The 17826-nt window shown below is 41.6% G+C and overlaps 1 protein-coding gene across 1 annotated transcript in view; it reads left to right on the top strand.

The window, feature by feature from the left end:
* The window catches only part of acap2a (ArfGAP with coiled-coil, ankyrin repeat and PH domains 2a), a 69373-nt gene extending 59621 nt beyond the window's left edge, over positions 1-9752 (top strand). The window contains exons 21-24 of the mRNA XM_077248842.1: positions 6796-7013; positions 7169-7278; positions 8754-8864; positions 8987-9752. Of these exons, the coding sequence (XP_077104957.1) occupies positions 6796-7013; positions 7169-7278; positions 8754-8864; positions 8987-9137 (590 nt within the window). The 3' untranslated portion in view covers positions 9138-9752. The remainder of the gene's footprint in view (positions 1-6795; positions 7014-7168; positions 7279-8753; positions 8865-8986) is intronic.
* The last annotated feature ends 8074 nt before the right edge of the window (positions 9753-17826 follow it).

Below are 17826 nucleotides of genomic sequence, written 5' to 3'. Positions count from 1 at the left end.
CGCCTCTCTAATCTATGAACCCTTGTTAAAATCTCCCCGACTAAATCCAACCTAGCCCCTCTTCTCTCACCCCCTATCCCCATCAAGCCAGATAGTGAGTCAGAGCAAATTATGGCTTTCTCCACCCCACCTTCTTCCACCCACCACAAAGCCGCTATGATTGCTACCAGTTCAGCTGTGAAGATTGACAGACTATCAGGCAATCCATAGCTCTGTCTAACATTAAAATGAGGAACATAAAAACCAAAACCCACTTTCTTTCTCTCAGGGTCTCTAGATCCATCTGTATAAATATCTATGTAGCTATTCCATACTTTCCTAAGATGTTCTTGTACATAATGATCAACATTTCCTACACTTCCTTCCTTTATTACATTTTTAATAGATATCTCTACATCAGCCTCAGGCAGTAACCAAGGAGGGATAGGTGGCCAGTAGACAGAAGGCACCATTTTCTTTTCATTAAGCTTAAGCTCCTCTGCATATGTCTTAACAGAATAAAGAACACTATACCTATTTAGTCTACTCTCACCCTTACTAAACTCCCAACTCTCTGCTAACAAAGAAACTGAAGGAAGAGTTGATCCAAAGCTTTTAATTTTTACGAGATAATTCAATGCCAATTTTACACCTCTCAGCCTCAGCGGAACCTCCCCTGCCTCCACTAGCAGCGACAGAATCGGCGTTGTTCGGAATGCCCCAGTACATATCCTCAAAGCCCTAGATTGAACCACATCTAACTTCTTAAGCGTGGACGTAGCTGCTGATCCATATACAAGACACCCATAATCAAAAACTGATCTTATCATAGCTTTATAAATCATCATCATAAGACTCCTATCTGCACCCCAAGTGCATCCCGTCAAACACCTCAAAATATTAATAACCTTTCCACATTTATTAACCATTCTACATACATGTTCTTTATACGTTAGCTTTTCATCTACCCAAACCCCAAGAAACTTGAAAACCCTAACTCTCTCAACGGGTTCCCAATACAACTTAAGACCTAGACTATTTATATTCCTCTTCCTGCCAAAAACCATATACTTTGTTTTTGTCAATGATAGTCTAAAGCCCCACTTATCACTCCAATCCTGCACTTTATTCAAAGCGCACTGCATTTGTTTAAACAAATATCCTGTATTATGGCCTCTTTTCCATAACACTCCATCATCAGCAAACAAAGATCGCTGAAATCCACTTCCTACTTCATCAAACGTATTATTAACCATTATATTAAACAAGACTGGACTGATTACACTACCCTGCGGAGTCCCATTTTTTATAAACATAGAATCAGAAAAGTTCCCTCCTACTTTTACCTGAATACATCGTGCTCTCAGAAAGTCCTTAATCCAATTGATCATTCTGCCTCGAATCCCTGCATCATACAACTTAATGATTACTCCTTCCTTCCACAGCATATCATAGGCCTTCTCGATGTCAAAAAACACACCTAACACCACCTCTTTATTTACAAGGGCATTCTTGATATCATCATCCAGCACTAAAACTGAATCCATAGTACCTCGACCCAGTCTAAAACCATTCTGATATGTAGAAAAAAATTCTTTCTTTTCCAATCTATATACCAACCTATCAGTAACCATCCTTTCCATAATCTTACAGATAACAGCTGTAAGAGCAATTGGTCTATATGAACCAGGGCTTTCCGCTTCCTTGCCGGGTTTTAAAATCGGCACAATTACTGCATGTTTCCATTCAGCTGGAATTAATCCTTCCTCCCACACTGTATTAATTAATGCCAATACCTCCTCCAATGCAAATTCATCCATCTGCTGAAAGATCTCATATCCCAATCCATCTCTCCCAGGAGTAGTGTGTCGCCCTCGTCTTATTGATTTTCTTAACTCATATAAAGAGAAAAACCTATTAATTACATCACTGTTGTCATTACTCTTGTTAAGTTTATGCCCTTCCTGCTTAAGCATCAACTCCCTCCTAAACAAACCTTCACTACCAACATTCCTATCACTGTGCACTTGCTGGAAACTCCTAACCAACAGATCAGCCTTTTCCTCGTTACGCACTACTTCTCTACACCCTTCTACCAAAACAGGAATGACAAAACCTCTATTAATTCCCGCCATCCGATTAATCATATTCCAAACCTGCTTAATATTAGTCTCAGAGCCAAGAGTGCCACAGAACTTCTGCCAACTCTCTCTGTCTTCGCACATTTTATAACCTTCCTTGCCTCAGCTCTCCGTTGCTTATATTCAATAACAAGACTCTCAACAGGACATCTACGAAGCTGCCTATAAGCTCTATTTCTAATCCACACAGCCTCATCACAAGCCTGATTCCACCAAGGCACTATTTTATTCTTTTTCCTCTCACCTTTCATTTTAATGGCTATTTCTGCTACTTTCCTCACAACGCCACAAAGAGAATTACTCCACTCATCAGTGCTACCTTGACTATTTACATCTCCTAAACTTCCTACCAACTGCTCTCTGAATTTTTCCCAATCTGCTTTTTGAAAATTAAACCGTCTCTCCACTCTCTCCTTCTCCACCTGCAAAACTCTGCCAAATTCACTAAAAATAGGGAAATGGTCACTCCCTAAAGTGTTAAGACCCATAGGGTACCAACTCCCACACCTAGCAAGTTCTCCTGACGCAAAGGTTAAATCAATACATGAAAGATTCCCACTATTTACCTGAAACCTAGTCGGTCTTCCATCATTTAACAACACCAAATTATTTTTGTCTATAAAATCTTCTATTAAAACCCCATTTACATCTCTAATTCTGCTACCCCAAAGAGGATTGTGAGCATTAAAATCTCCTGTCCACACTACTGGAAGTCTCACCTGATTCATTATATCATCCAAATTATCCATTTCCAACCGAAGACAAGGATTATAAAAATTCACCAATGTAAACCTACCTACTGTGTTCCATACTTCAATTGCTATACATTCCAGTCCTGAGGTTATATTTACTTGTTTGTATTGAACACCTTTTTTAACAAATATTGCACAACCCCCTCCAGTCAAATTTCTGTCTTTACGTAAACAAATAAAACCTGGTATCACAAAATCTAAAGACGGTTTTAACCATGTCTCCTGAATACATATTAACTGTGGTTTATTTTTGCAACCATCCACAAACTTTTTTAATTCCTGTCCATTTGCTACCAAACTCCTGGCATTCCACTGCAGGATACAAAACATTACTAGACTAACTATCAATTTCATCACCATCATCATCATCTTCTATTTGACCTCCATTGTTCTTTCCCCTTCTGTATCTTGAAAACACATATCTATATAGGGCAGCTGGCTCAACCTCTACAACCCCAAGACTCCTCCCAGCAGCCTTCACCACACTTCTAACAACGTCTGAATTATTCTTAGTCTGCTTCATGTCACACATCACATCCACAATGAAAGACAGGAATTTCATCTTACTCACCACCACTGATTCTTCTGTTACATAAGCTACCGGTGGAGGGTTTTCCGCTTCTCTCCTTCTTGAGTCAACCACCTTACTACAAGTTACAACCTTTTTAACAGCCTCAGCATAAGATACCCCTTTGTTAATCTCCCTAAACTGCTGTACCCTCATAGCCTGCTTATATTGTTCACATTCACGATTTCCAGCTATGTGCCCTCCACCACATGTACCACACTTTACCACCTTCTCCTTACACTCAGATAACTCATGCTCACCTCCACACTTTCCACATCTTCTATCTCCTCTACAAGCAGCCGCAATATGTCCATACCTCTGACACTTAAAGCACCTCAAAGGTGGCCTTCTATATGGATGCACTTTAAATGACAAACACCCTAGGAACACTCGTTCTGGCAGGGCTCTTTCCTGAAAAGATACCACCACAGTTAATGTTTCCCGCTTAGCTCCATCACGAAATACTTTAATTTGTGTAGCCTCATCAATCCTCGCCCCCTCTATGCCTCTCACCAACTCAACCATGGAAATCTCCAGAGAAACCCCATAAATCACCCCTTTCAAGCCCATCTTGCTCCCTGGAATAGATCCTTCCACTCGCCTTTTCCCTATCGCATCCAGTGAAACAGCTTTATTCATCTGAGCCACAGACTTGCAAAATACAAGCAGTTTCCCATCACCCAAAATTCTTGCACTCAGGACATCACCCAACTCTTCCTTCAGTGCCCCAGCAAGCCTAATTGGGTTGAGAGAACTAAATCCAGCCTCTCCTTCCTTCAACTTAAAAATCACTTTATACTCTTCTGACTGGATACTGTTTCTTCTCATTACCTTTACCTGCTGATCTCTCCCTCCATCTGACTCTTGTGAATCACTAGTTTTATTTCTCTTTTTCCTGTTTTTCTTCTTACTATTTTGTTCCCCTTCTCCCCCACCTTCATCCTTGTCCTGCATTGCAGGAGAAATATCTTAATTATTGTAGCTTAAACGAGCTGAAGTGCATGCAAAGACTCCAGATCACAAAACACCTCAAAGTGCATACACATAACGAACCAGCAAAGACATGAGGGGAAAGAAGCACAATATGAAGGGACCACAGCACATGAGGATCAGGTGAGCACAATTAGTGAAACGAGTACAAGACTAAACAAGGGGGCGAGGTAACAGGAAACAAGGAGGTGGGACATGAGGAGCACATGGCAAACACAGACCAAGACAGAGCCATGTGCTCAAACACAAGACAAACACAGAAACATGAAACCACAACAACACAGACAAGGCTGCCAGGGCAGAACCCTGACACTCAAGTGTGACTCCCAAATGAACAATACCTGAGGGTTAAGCATGCAGGGCAACCACCTAGTAGAGCATTACAATAACCTATCCTTGAGATTGTAAACACATGAACTAACTTTTCTGCATCTATCATTGAGAGCATATGTCGTAATTTAGATATATTTTATGATGGAAAAATTTGGGTTTACAGACGCTAAAATTGTGGCTTTCAAACAAAAGATTCAAGCTTGGAATTTAGCCCAAACCCTGGGAATAGGAACCAGCCAACAGTGAGGAGTCAGGGTGGCGAAGAGATGCAGGGAACTGTTGAGGTAACTAGGTGAATCGGCTGTGTATATATAGCCTATATATCTTGAGCTGATTAGATTGACCATTTGTACGTGCTCCTCCCAATCTTTGTTTATAAAACATAACTTTTCGCTTGAATTCTGCAATCTCTCGAGATGCAGGCACATGTGTGGCTGACAATATACTTGTTTAATAAGTGACACTTAGCATACAATTTAAAATCTTTATTTGAATATGGCAACATGTTACCTCATTCTATAATATTTCTATGATTAAATCACTGACAGAGACCCCTCCGCCATCAGCTAATCACTGTGTGTATAGAGGTCAACCTTTCTCTTACTTCTTCGATTCCTTAGTAGATTCCTTAGTACTTCTTAGATTTCTCTTACTTCTCTTAATTCCTTAGTAAAAGTTGGTCTCATCAGTTTTGTGAATAAGTTCTTACCAAAGAACTTTTACTGCTGTTTAGGAGAACTCATAGTGGTAAGATAAAATGTTTTGTGAATACAGCGCCTGGGTTTTCTCTTTTATCTCTCTCCCTAGAACTCCTTTAGATTATCATTACTATAGATCTTAACAAATGCTTTAGCTAGTACTTAGTAATTATAGCAATTGTTCCTTCATATTTAAGGACAAGTAATTAATTGTTTTTCCTAACTCCTCCCAATTTCCTTATCATTCATATCCCAGATGTCAGATACCTTTGTTTCCCATATAGAATTAATAAAAACCTTAAAATATTTTCTCTTTGCAGTTCTTGTATCTCTCATTCAAAGTACACAAGATCACAAAAAGCAAATATTAATTTAACTTTCCTAAATGCATTATTCCTTTCTTTGTTTGCTTCTCCACACTTATTCCACCATGGAACTGCTTTCTGTTTCTTTGACTTCGATGCCTTCCCAATTATCTCTATCTCTGTATTATGTATTTCTACTTCCGCATCTAATTCACTTAATTGATTTTATCTATTACTACATTCTATTTTAAAGGGTTAGTTCACCCAAAAATTAAAATTATGTCATTAATGACTCACCCTCATGTCGTTCCAAGCCCGTAAGACCTCCGTTCATCTTCGGAACACAGTTTAAGATATTTTAGATTCAGTCCGAGAGCTTTTTGTCCCTCCATTGAAAATCTATGTGCGGTATACTGTCCTTGTCCAGAAAGGCAATAAAGACATCATCAAAGTAGTCCATGTGACCTCAGTGGGTTGGTTAGAATCTTTTGAAGCATCGAAAATACATTTTGTTCCAAAAATAACAAAAACGACGACTTTATTCAGCATTGTATTCTCTTCCGGTTCAGAAACTAATGTAAGATCTAATACTGATTCTTGACTGTGTAACCATTACCATCATTAAGGTGAATTCTAACATTTCCTTAATTGTACTTTCATTAAAATATATACAGTTACTTTTTCCCCATAATGTATTATGAGCATTAAAATCATCACACCACATTACCTTATGATTACTTGAGCTCCCAATATCTTCAAGTATACTTTTAATTTTTATAATCCATGTAACAGACTTAATAATCACAGTAATGCTATCCTGCTTATCCTATCTTTTTTCTGTTTATACTAAAAAAGTATCCATATGTATCCTGTATCCTGTATTTATAAAATTATATGTATGTAGAGGTAAATCTATCAAATAATGTGGCTACAAAAAGTCAATGCTTTTTTCTATCATGGCAACATTTCCGGGGCCAAGAGTCAATGCTTTTTAAAATACCATTGATATTTTGTGTTATTGTGTTTCAGACCTCCAAGAATCTGAGTCACCCATGTCTATGAACCAGGCAGACCGTCCTACTGTGTTCTCTGAGCTGACTGATTCCTCTGCTGGTAGTCTATTGTACTGGGCGTCCTATGCCTGCAGCCTTACAGACATGGTGCAGGCACTGGCTCATGGAGCTGACGTCAACTGGGTCAATGGGGAAGACAGCAATCGGACTCCACTAATACAAGCCGTACAAGGGGTCAGTACTTGTGGGACAAATGACTATACATAAAGATGATTTAGACTAAAGGGATCTGTATGCAGTTGCATTCAGTAGTTTGGTTACAGTACTGTTAAACACTTTAATGAACTTAAACTTCTACTGAATATGTCTTTATATATTTGTGTGTCCAGGGTTCTCTAATCACCTGTGAGTTCCTACTTCAAAATGCTGCCAGTGTGGACCAGCAGGACGTTCGTGGCAGAGGACCACTGCATCATGCCACCATACTGGGTCATACTGGGTAGTTATATATCTATAACTTTTCAAAAGCTAAAAAAAAAATTATGATGTACAGTAGATACATAATTACAAATAATAATCTACTGATTATTAATAGATCTATTAATAATCTAATAATCTAATAATAATCTAATAATTATTAATAATCTAATAATAGATAATAATCTACTGTACATAATTATGATGTACAGTAGATAATGCAGTAAATGTTTTAAAGGCACTAAATATTTACATACTCTTTTATTTAAAAAGTTAAATGACAAATTTATACTTTACTGTTCAAACGTTTTGGATTTATTCAAATAAATGTATACTTTTATTCTGCAAAGATGCATTTAATTGATCAAAAATTACAGTAAAGACATTGATAATGTTACAAAAGATTTCAAATAAATGCTGTTCTTTACATGTTCTTTTTATCAGAGAATCCTGAAAAATTAAAAATTAATCCTGAAAATCCTATTTTCTAAACTACATTATGCAGCACTACTATTTGCAACTGTGATAATGCACGTCCTTATTTTGCAGAGTTCCTGGGTCAACATATTTTGCTAAACCTGGAACAACAGACCTGTCTGAAAATTTTATCATAACCATACCATAAGTAATCCCTAAAATTAGAGGGAAATTATCAGACAAATAACAGATGAATATCACTGATGGAGAAGCACCTAACCCTGGTTGTAAGCCTAAACTTGACAAACTGTAAACTTGTCCCTCAAATCTTATTGGTTGATTGCAGTGTTGTTCCAGGATCAACAAAGATGTTACCGTTTATAATGTTCCCATTATAAAATGGTGTGCATAATAACGTCATCCCTAAAAAAAAAACGCTTTGTCGCATAAGTTTTGTTGTACCACTAAATAATCTGCCCTTGAGCCGTTTCCATACATAATTTTGCATATATCGCAAATTACTATCATCTCTTTCGCATCCTGAAAATTTTAAAATGCAGAGAGTAATGAGACAATTGAATTTTGCAGTTTACTGCTTACTATTTTCACAAATAATAGGTATATTATTAAATTAGGACATTTAAGTAGCTTTTATTAACATGCCTTAGAAAAACATTACTGGTGTGCTTCTTGAGACAAAACCAAGGCACTCCCATATGTCAGTCCAAGTTGCCTTCAGTTAAAACAGCTCAAACATGTATTTTAGTCTGGCACTAGGCTTAAGTCTTGTCTGTGAAATCCGACACTAGAGTTATGGCTGGATTGCATTTGAGACTGCAGGGACAGCACATGGATACTGAATTGAGTCCCAGTAACATTACATTTTTAATTTGGATTTTGAAGTACTGGTACTTTTTACATCCCTAATATAAACAAATAAATAAATAACAAAACTACAAATAAAAAACTATATGATCAATTAATTGAATCTATTGACTGCCCTAATTTGCTATGTTTTTAATTTTAATTTTATCTTATTAAAATAACTAACAGTCTTTTCCTGTGTTGATGTGGTGTCAGCCAAGTATGTCTGTTCCTAAAACGAGGGGCCAAGCAAAACACTGTGGACGCTGATAACAGAAGTCCGCTGTCCATTGCAGTGGAGGCCGCCAATGCAGACATTGTCTCTCTGTACGTCTCACATCATAAACTGCTTCCTGCTTCTTTATCAAAGAATAAAAATGAAAAAAAATCATGCCAATGTGTGATGGATCTTAACTTCAAATATTGTTTTTCTATCCTTCGACTCCAAGGTTACGTTTGGCCAAGATGAACGAGGAGATGAGAGAGTCTGAGGGAGCTCTTGGCCAGTCAGGTCTATGCCCTCACCCTCAGAGTCACACCGAGCAACAGTATAAAAAATGCATTCAAGAATTTATAACTTTACAATTACAGAAGTCATAAACCTTCGCTCTCCATCAGCATCAAAACAAATCTTCTGCAGACCACATAACACTGGTTGCCACAGCTGATGTGGATAGAAATGTTACTATTGTTGACTGGACAAGCATCTTTTTTTTAGTTTTCATCTTTTAGTCTTTGTGGCATCCAAGCCATATTTATTTATTGTATGTTTCTGAAACCATGTGTGTGACATCACTTGCCAGCCATTAGCCACCAGGCAGCACTCTCTTATTACAAAAATGCAAATATTGATGGTTGATGCAAATCAGATCTGAGGGGGCACAACCCTTTTGCCCCCCTGTGGCGCCGGCCCTGCTCCTGTGACACACGTCACACACAGACAGTTTGTTTTGCAAACACATGTGGCTTCTGAAGACAAAGCTGACATGTCTATGCGACATGTCTATTTATAGTTTCAGTAATGTATTACGCCACGTCACTATGTCATCACTTTCAGCCAATCACAGATTGGCGTGTGTAAACACGTTTAGACAACAGAACATGCCTGTGCGTCAAACCAGGGCTTTGAGTTGGAACCACTGAAATGTGGTCATATTCAGAATCGGAATAATCTGAATTTGATTTTTGAATAAAGATTTATGAATATAAATCATATTCTGTTTCATCTAAATAATTCATTTGAAGTATCCACAGTTCATATACAATCACTGGCCACTTTTTAGGTACATCTTTCTAGTACCGGGTTAGCCCACATTTTGCCTTCAGAACTGCCTTAATTCTTTGTGGCATAGTAATTAATTATAATAATTTGTTACATTTATATAGCGCTTTTCTGGGCACTCAAAGCGCTTTACATGGAAGCGGGAATCTCCTCAACCACCACCAATGTGCAGCATCCACCTGAAGGCATAGATTCAACAAGGTGCTGGATAAATTCTGTAGAGGTTTTGATCTATATTGTCATGATAGCATCACGCAGTTTATGTAGATTTGTCAGCTGCACATCAATGATGCGAATCCCCCTTTCCACCACATCCCAAAGCTGCTCTATCGGATTGAGATCTGGAGACTGTGGAGGCGTAACTCCGAGTTACGTCGGATGACGACGAATGGGGTTTCGCTTAGAAAGCCTATCAACTTCGAGTATTACTAAACGAGCCAATGGGAAAGAAATGCCATGGGTCTGCGGAATTTGCATAGCGTAACTCCGCCCCACCTCGTGGGTATAAAAGGAGGAAGCCGGCAACATGCAGATATGTTTTCGCTTCGGAGCCAAGTGTAATTCTTCACTCCCTAAGCTATCTCTGATTGTCAGCTTCTTACGAGACGAGCAACTCTCCAGTGTTGGTGTGACGGCGATCTCCCGGCGAGTGCACACTTCCTGCCTATCTGAGCGTGGTTTGCCAGCGAGTGTGTTCTCCGCACTTCTGCGCTTCAGCACTGAGTTTCTCTCACAAAAAGAGCTTGCACACGGCACGTCTTTTTAAAGATGCCTTGCCCGTGCACTTCTGGTTGCGGCTTGTGTCTGACTCTGATGGGCACGAGCGCTGTCTGGTGTGTTTGGGCATTAATCACGCTAGAGCAGCGCTCGTGGATGAGTCATGTTCTCTCTGTGGGAACATGACCATCGCAACACTTAGATCGAGACTCAATGATCTCGCAAGAGTGAGAGTCCCCTCATCCACACCCCGATCTAGTGCCTCCTCGAGAGGCTCTACTTCGGCTGGTGGCCAGGGTGATCTGAGGGTGACTGTGTGGAACAAAGCGCCGACTATTTGTCCGTGCCCCACAGCACCTTCACCAGTGTTGCAATCCGCGAGCGTCGTTTGAGGTCCCGCGAGTTTCCTTTGGCGCTTCAGAGGAAGACGTGATGTCAATCGCAGCATCACAAGGCGGGTCTGATTCATCTGGAAGTGACGACTCGTCACAGCTGCCACCTTCGGGTGTGAATATGGCTGTGGCTCAGTCTGATCCAGAGATGACGGCCATGTTTCCTCGGCGGCCGCGAGCATTGGTTTAGAGCGGACCCCTCCACTGGGGCTGGACGATTGGTTTTTTGGTGCAACTGCGGCTTCCCGTCCTCAGCCTGCCCCAATTCCTTTCTACCCGGACGTGCATGATGAAATCTCGAAGTCCTAGAAGACTCCCATGTCTTCCCGCGACCGCTCGCTGGTTTCATCCGCCTTTCCTCCCCTCGATGGGGCAGCTGCGCGTGGGTACACTGGGCTCCCCCCGGTTGAGCGCTCTGTTGCGGTTGTCCGGTTGAGCGCAGACCGTTCCCACGGTTTGCTTTCGAGGGGCAGGCATACCAGTACGCCGTTCTCCCTTTCGGTCTAGCCCTGTCTCCTCGCGTCTTCACGAAGGTCGTCGAGGCAGCCCTTAATCCCCTTCGGGAACACCGGGTTCGCATCCTGAACTATATCGACGACTGGATGATCATAGCTCACTCTCGAAACCAGGTGTGGGAACACAGGGACCTAGTGCTCCAGCACCTAGCTCGTCTGGGCCTTCGGGTCAACTGGGTAAAGAGCAAACTTTGCCCCGTGCAGAGGATCTCTTTTCTCGGTATGGATATCGACTCGGTCGCCATGTCCGCGCAGCTTACGAGCGAGCGCGCGCAGTCACTGCTGACTTGCCTGAGACAGTTCGAGGGCAAGAGTGCGGTTCCACTGAAACTTTTTCAGAGGTTCCTGGGGTATATGGCTTCTGCAGCCGCGGCAACGCCGCTCAGATTGCTTCATATGAGACCGCTTCAGCTTTGGCTTCGCGACCGAGTCTCGGGGTGGGCATGGCAACACGGCACCCTCCGAGTAACAGTTACTCCCAGCTGCCGTCAGACCTTCACCCCGTGGTCGAACCTCAGTTTTCTACGGGCCGGAGTGCCCCTGGAACGAGCTTCGCGGCATGTTGTTGTAACGACAGATGCCTCCTCCACGGGCTGGGGTGCCATGTGCAATGGACGTGCTGCCGCGGGCTCCTGGACAGCACCCCGACGCCTCTGGCATGTCAATTGCCTCGAGTTGCTGGCCGGACGTCTTGCTTTGCGCCGCTTCCGGGCCGTGCTCAAGAACCAACACGTACTAGTCCGTTCAGACAATACCACCACTGTAGCGTACATCAACCATCAAGGTGGTCTACGCTCCCGCCGTATGTCGCAACTCGCCCGCCACCTCCTCATATGGAGTCAGAAGCATCTGAGGTCGCTTCTTGCCATTTATATCCCCAGAGCCCTGAACTGTGCAACCGACGAGCTCTCACGGCTTCAGCCCCTCCCGGGAGATTGGCGACTCCATCCCCAGTCAGTTCAGCTGATTTGGTTCTCCGAACTAGTACTCCTCGCGACAGCACCTCCTTGGCCGATTCCCCTGAGGAAGGACCTCCTTTCTCAGGGACGGGGCACCCTATGGCACCCTCGTCCCGATCTTTGGAACCTCCACGTGCGGCTCCTGGACGGGACGAGGCAGGTTTGAGTACCCTACCACCAGCTGTGGCGGCTACCATCTTTTCCGCTAGAGCGTCGTCCACTAGACACGTCTATGCGTTGAAGTGGAACCTCTTCGTCAACTGGTGCTCTTCTCACCGAGAAGCCCCCGGAGATGTTCGATTAGTGTCGTGCTTTCCTTCCTTCAAGATGGGTTGGAGCGAAGGCTGTCTCCCTCCACCCTGAAAGTCTATGTTGCCGCTATTGCCGCACACCATGAACCGGTCGAAGGTAAGTCTGTTGGGAAGCACGACCTGATCGTCAGGTTCCTGAGAGGAGCGGGGAGACTGAATCCTCATCGCCCTCCTCTCGTTCCCTCTTGGGACCTCTCAGTGGTTCTAACTGCCCTGCAGAGTGCTCCCTTTGAGCCTTTGCAATCAGTGGAGCTTAAGTTCCTGTCTATGAAGACAGCGCTCCTGGTTGCATTGGCCTCCATCAAGAGGGTAGGTGTCTTCGCTTGCTCGCCATTCCACTCCACGGACTGGATACGTGCGATATTCTCCTCAGGTGAGCTTCTCCGAAAGCCCTGAGTTCCTCCAGCACTCCTGACGTCGGTGCCAGTGTCTATTGCCTGCGCGTCGGCTAGGTGCCTCCCGTGTGCATGGTCCCTCCTCTGAGCGCCCCCACATGTGTATTTCCACTGTAAGCCTCTCTGAGCATGTGTCTTTCCCTTGGCAAGCCACCTTGCCACCCCTGGGGTTGAAATATTACACCTGCGGCTGGACACCCCAGTGTTCTCCATATGCATCCTTCGGGTCATATGTGTATTCTAAGTCTAAGTCTAAGTCCCCCCCGTTGGGCTGGCAATATTTTGCATATTTCCTCTAAACTATGGGATATGCTCCCCAGTGTACCTTGGTATTCCAGTGCTAGATAGGAGTCCTTCGTCCGTGCCAATCTCACGACAAGGATCTCAGATTTACGCAGGGCACTGGAAGACAGCCGAGAAGGTGGCGTGATTAGACTGGTAACCCCATTCGTCGTCATCCGACGTAACTCGGAGTGACAACGAAAGGTAACCATGGATCACAAAGCTCAAATTATCTACGTCTTCCGTACGTCTGCCTGCCACTTTCCGCTGTACCGCGGAAAGTACTCAGGGAACGAGGGTTACATACATAACCGAGACGTTTCATGTTGTTTAGGCCAAATTTGTACCCTAACATCCGAATGTCACAGGAGAAATCGAGACTCAGCAGACCAGGCAACTTTTTTCCAATCTTCTATTGTCCAGTTTTGGTGAGCCTGTGTGAATTGTAGCCTCATGTTCATGTTCTCAGATGACAGGAGTGACACCGGTGTGTTTCTTCTGCTGCTGTTGTCCATCTGCTTCAAGCTTCGACGAGTTGTGTGTTCAGAGATGCTCTTCTTCAAACTTTTCAGTTGTAACAAGTGGTTATTTGAGTTACTGTTACCTTTCTGTCAACTCAAACCAGTCTGGTGATTCTCCTCTGACCTCTGGCATCATCAAGGCATTTTCACCCACAGAACTGCCTCCCACTGGATATTTCCTCTTTTTCTGTAAACTCTGTAAACCCTAATGATGGTTGTGTGTGAAAATCCCAGTAGATTAGCAGTTTCTGAAATTCTCAGACCAGCCAGTCTGGCACAAACAACCATGCCAAGTTCAAAGTCACTTAAATCACCTTTCTTCCCCATTCCGATGCTCAGTTTGAACTGCAGCAGAACATATTTATCATGTCTACATGCCTAAATGCATTGAGTTGCTGCCATGTGATTGGCTGATTAGATATTTGCGTTAATGTGCAGTTGAACAAGTGTACCTAATAAAGTGAGTCCAGTGAGTGCGGGCAGAAAAAAAGATGGAAGAATACCTTGAAAAAGTCAAACTATTGAAGAAAAAATGAATAAATGACTACAGAATTATTAAAATGAATTAAAAATTAATGTCTTTGTTTATTTAAATATGATTTTGGTAGATACAGGAACATTACAGTAGCTGTGAAGCATATATGGACATTAAAACTAAAACAGTGCGCATGTAAACATGGTAATTTATTCATCTGAACACTGTACACATTGGTTGAGTGCACTCTCATTTCCGTTCTGTTCCGAGAGTCTCCATTTGTATAATATTATTCAATGGATTGGATTTAATATGAAATGACAATGTGTCTCATGTCTTGTGAATGCTGGTTTAAAAACTACCTCATGCAAATACAAAATATGTTTAAGATTTCAAGGTAAGACACTTTTTTCAACATTTCAGAAAATTCGGATATGTGCAAGGTCTTTGAAGATAAGTTACTCTTCCAGCATCTGCTACTATCTGAAATTAAACTAACAAGCATCAAATCACAATTGTTTTTCATGTGTTGTCAAAATAATAATAGTAATAATTGCATCTTTAATAATTAGCGGCTCAGCTAGGAACTGATGCTTACCCTCAGTTGAAGTTTTGTTATGGTGATCTACATGTGCTTGTAAGATTATACATATCCATAGATATAACCACAACCTCTGGCCAGATATGCTAATTAATTCATTAATAGTAATCCTACATACAGTTATATGATTAATCTATAAGAATTACAATAAATAATACCATCATGAGCAGTTTAAAACAACGGCGTTAGGTAACGACTTTATTTTTTCAGTAACGGGCTAATCTAACTAATTACTTTTCCCGTTGTTACAGCGCCTGCGGTGCCTTACCACAGGCGTCAGCCCATTTACACCTGGCTGCAGCCTGCATGCATCGTATTTGCGTTAAGTGGTACAGTAATGACGTCAACGTGTATTCAAAACGCATGCGCAAATTTGGAATACTTTAATAAAATGATAAAGTATTAAAAAAACTCTAAAGTAATAATGAAAGCCGCAAAAAGGAGTAGAGCGCATATCCATAGTTTTAACTATGTCTGATCTAAGGTAAACTTGTAATGAATTACAGAGTATATATTGTGTAATATCTAGGGCTGCAGCTATCGATTCTTTTTGTAATCGATTAATCTAGCACTTAATCGATCGATTAATCGAGTAATCGGATATATTTTTTGTGTGTGTTTTATTAACAGAATAGTTATATTAAACTTGTGTTTATTTCAGTTAAAGCTGTTATAAGTTATATACTATAAGTTATATAGTATGCAAGTTATAAAGCTATCTCATATGTGAATTTTCCTTTAAGATGTTATAATATAACCACTCTAAGCATCTAAGTGTGGCATTGAGCTCTGGTTAAACGGGGTGGGGGGAGGAACTGCATATATTTAAGGGGGACAAGCACGGACTAATTTAAGTGATGCACCAAACTCATCGATTAATACGTGGAAGACGCCACACAAACACGGCGCTGAGAAAGAATAGGGTGAGTAGGATAGTATAGTGGGGGGGTTTCGTGTGATAAAGTGTGCAGGTGTTTTAAGTGTATGTGTTTGTAGATGTCAAGCGCTCCCGAGAACCCCGGTAACCAGAGCGGCCTGAGCATAAAATTAGGGGTTTAAAGATTGCCTCGGTTTTGATTTAATTTGTCCTATTTAGTGGAATGATTTGGTTATGTAGAGTTGATCTATTTTGAGGTTTTTTGGGGTTTCTTTCTTTAAAAAAAAGTTGTTATGCTTTATGTTTTTTTTCTGAGGAGGATGGATGTTTAAACCCGGTTTTAGAGAATTTGATAATAAAAGCTGTATTTATGAAGATATTTTTGTACGTTGTGATCAGTCTAAGCACCCGCACAACAGAATTTTGGCGACGAGGATGGGGTCCCTAATTTAGGTGTACTTCTTATTTTCATTTATTATTTTTTGTTTATTTTTTTCTTTCTGTTTTTTTCTTTTTCTTTTTTTTGAGGACAAATTAAATCAAAAACGTGGTGAAGACGAAGACGATCAGCAAAAGGGGCCAAGGACTGCAGCACAGAGGATCATAATGGAGGAGCTTCAGGATCAGCTGGCAGATCTAAAGAGGAGACTAGGGCAGGAGAAAGAAGAGAAGGATAGACTGGCTATTGAGAACGAGAAACTGTCAAGAGGCACTGTAATGGACACTGGGACTGTGCGGCAAGAACGAAGCACAACACAGGTAGAGGTGGTTTATGTTCCCAGAGAGGAGAGATGTAAAGTTTATACCGGTAAATTTTCAAGTGTACCTCTGAGTGATTGGATTGAGGACCTGAAAAGTGTGTTTAAGGCCCGTAACTTTACACCAGACCAGGCAGTTGATTATATTTGGGAACATCTAGAGGGTGAAGCAAAACAGGAAATTAAGTATAGATCTAAGGAAACACGGTCCAGGCCAGAGGGAATTTTTGAAGCTTTGCTTGAAGTATTTGGAAGTGCTCAATCATTTACTGCATTACAGAGACAGTTTTTTGAAAGGCAACAAGGAAAAACTGAAACACTAATTGAGTTCTCACATGCATTAATGGCTTTGTTAAAAGAACTAAAAAGTTGTAACCCAAAGGGTGTGTCGGAAGAGGATGCAATGCTTAGGGATCAATTTGCAGAGAATGTGAGAAGTAAAGAACTCTGTAGAGAGTTAAAAAGAATGATTAGACAGAAACCAAGCTTAACATTCCCTGATGTCCGGAAAGAAGCTGTTGAGTGGGCTGGTGATGGGGTGAGGGTTTCTGAAACATTGTTTGGTTCTGAGAACCTCAGTACTATGGATAATGAAGCAGTGATGGCAAAACAGAGTACAGATCCAATGTAAGTATAGCTGTTTGGTATGGTGAAAAGTCAGCAAAAGCAATTAAGTGATTTAACTGAGAAAATGTCCAATTTGCAAGCCTTTAATAGGCAGCAGCGGGGAGTGTCACGAAGATCGTATTCCTTTGATCCCTCGGGACATCCTATTTGTTTCAAGTGTCAGAAAGTGGGACATATTGGGCGTTATTGTAGTGAGATTGTGAACCCCAGTCAAGTATGGGGGCAGCAGAGATACCCTACGGATGATGTATCCAATCCCAAAGCTCAAAAGCCTGGGCAGTTAAACTAACACCCTTTGCTGTGAAGAGCCACACAGTAAGCAAGGGGTTACCTGGCTCTGTGGTTCAAGGAACTAGCCCGGAAATCTTTAAATAATTGGTGGGTCAATGTCCAGTCACTGTTGTGAAGATGGGGGGGTGTTGAAATAAATAGTTTGATTGACACTGGCTCTATGGTTTCCATGATAACTGAGAGTTTTTTAAACAGCACATTGCAGGAAAGGATTTAGATGCATTGAAGGAGTGTGGGTGGTTGGTGTTAAAAGCAGCAAACGGCCTTGATATCCCATATGTGGGTT

Source organism: Siphateles boraxobius, unplaced genomic scaffold (genome assembly GCF_051911475.1).
Source record: "Siphateles boraxobius isolate OS27281-9 unplaced genomic scaffold, OSU_SipBor_1 1, whole genome shotgun sequence".
NCBI lineage: Eukaryota > Metazoa > Chordata > Actinopteri > Cypriniformes > Leuciscidae > Siphateles > Siphateles boraxobius.
The sequence above is the reverse complement of the archived record's forward strand: the minus strand, read 5'-3'. Positions and strand labels throughout refer to the sequence as shown.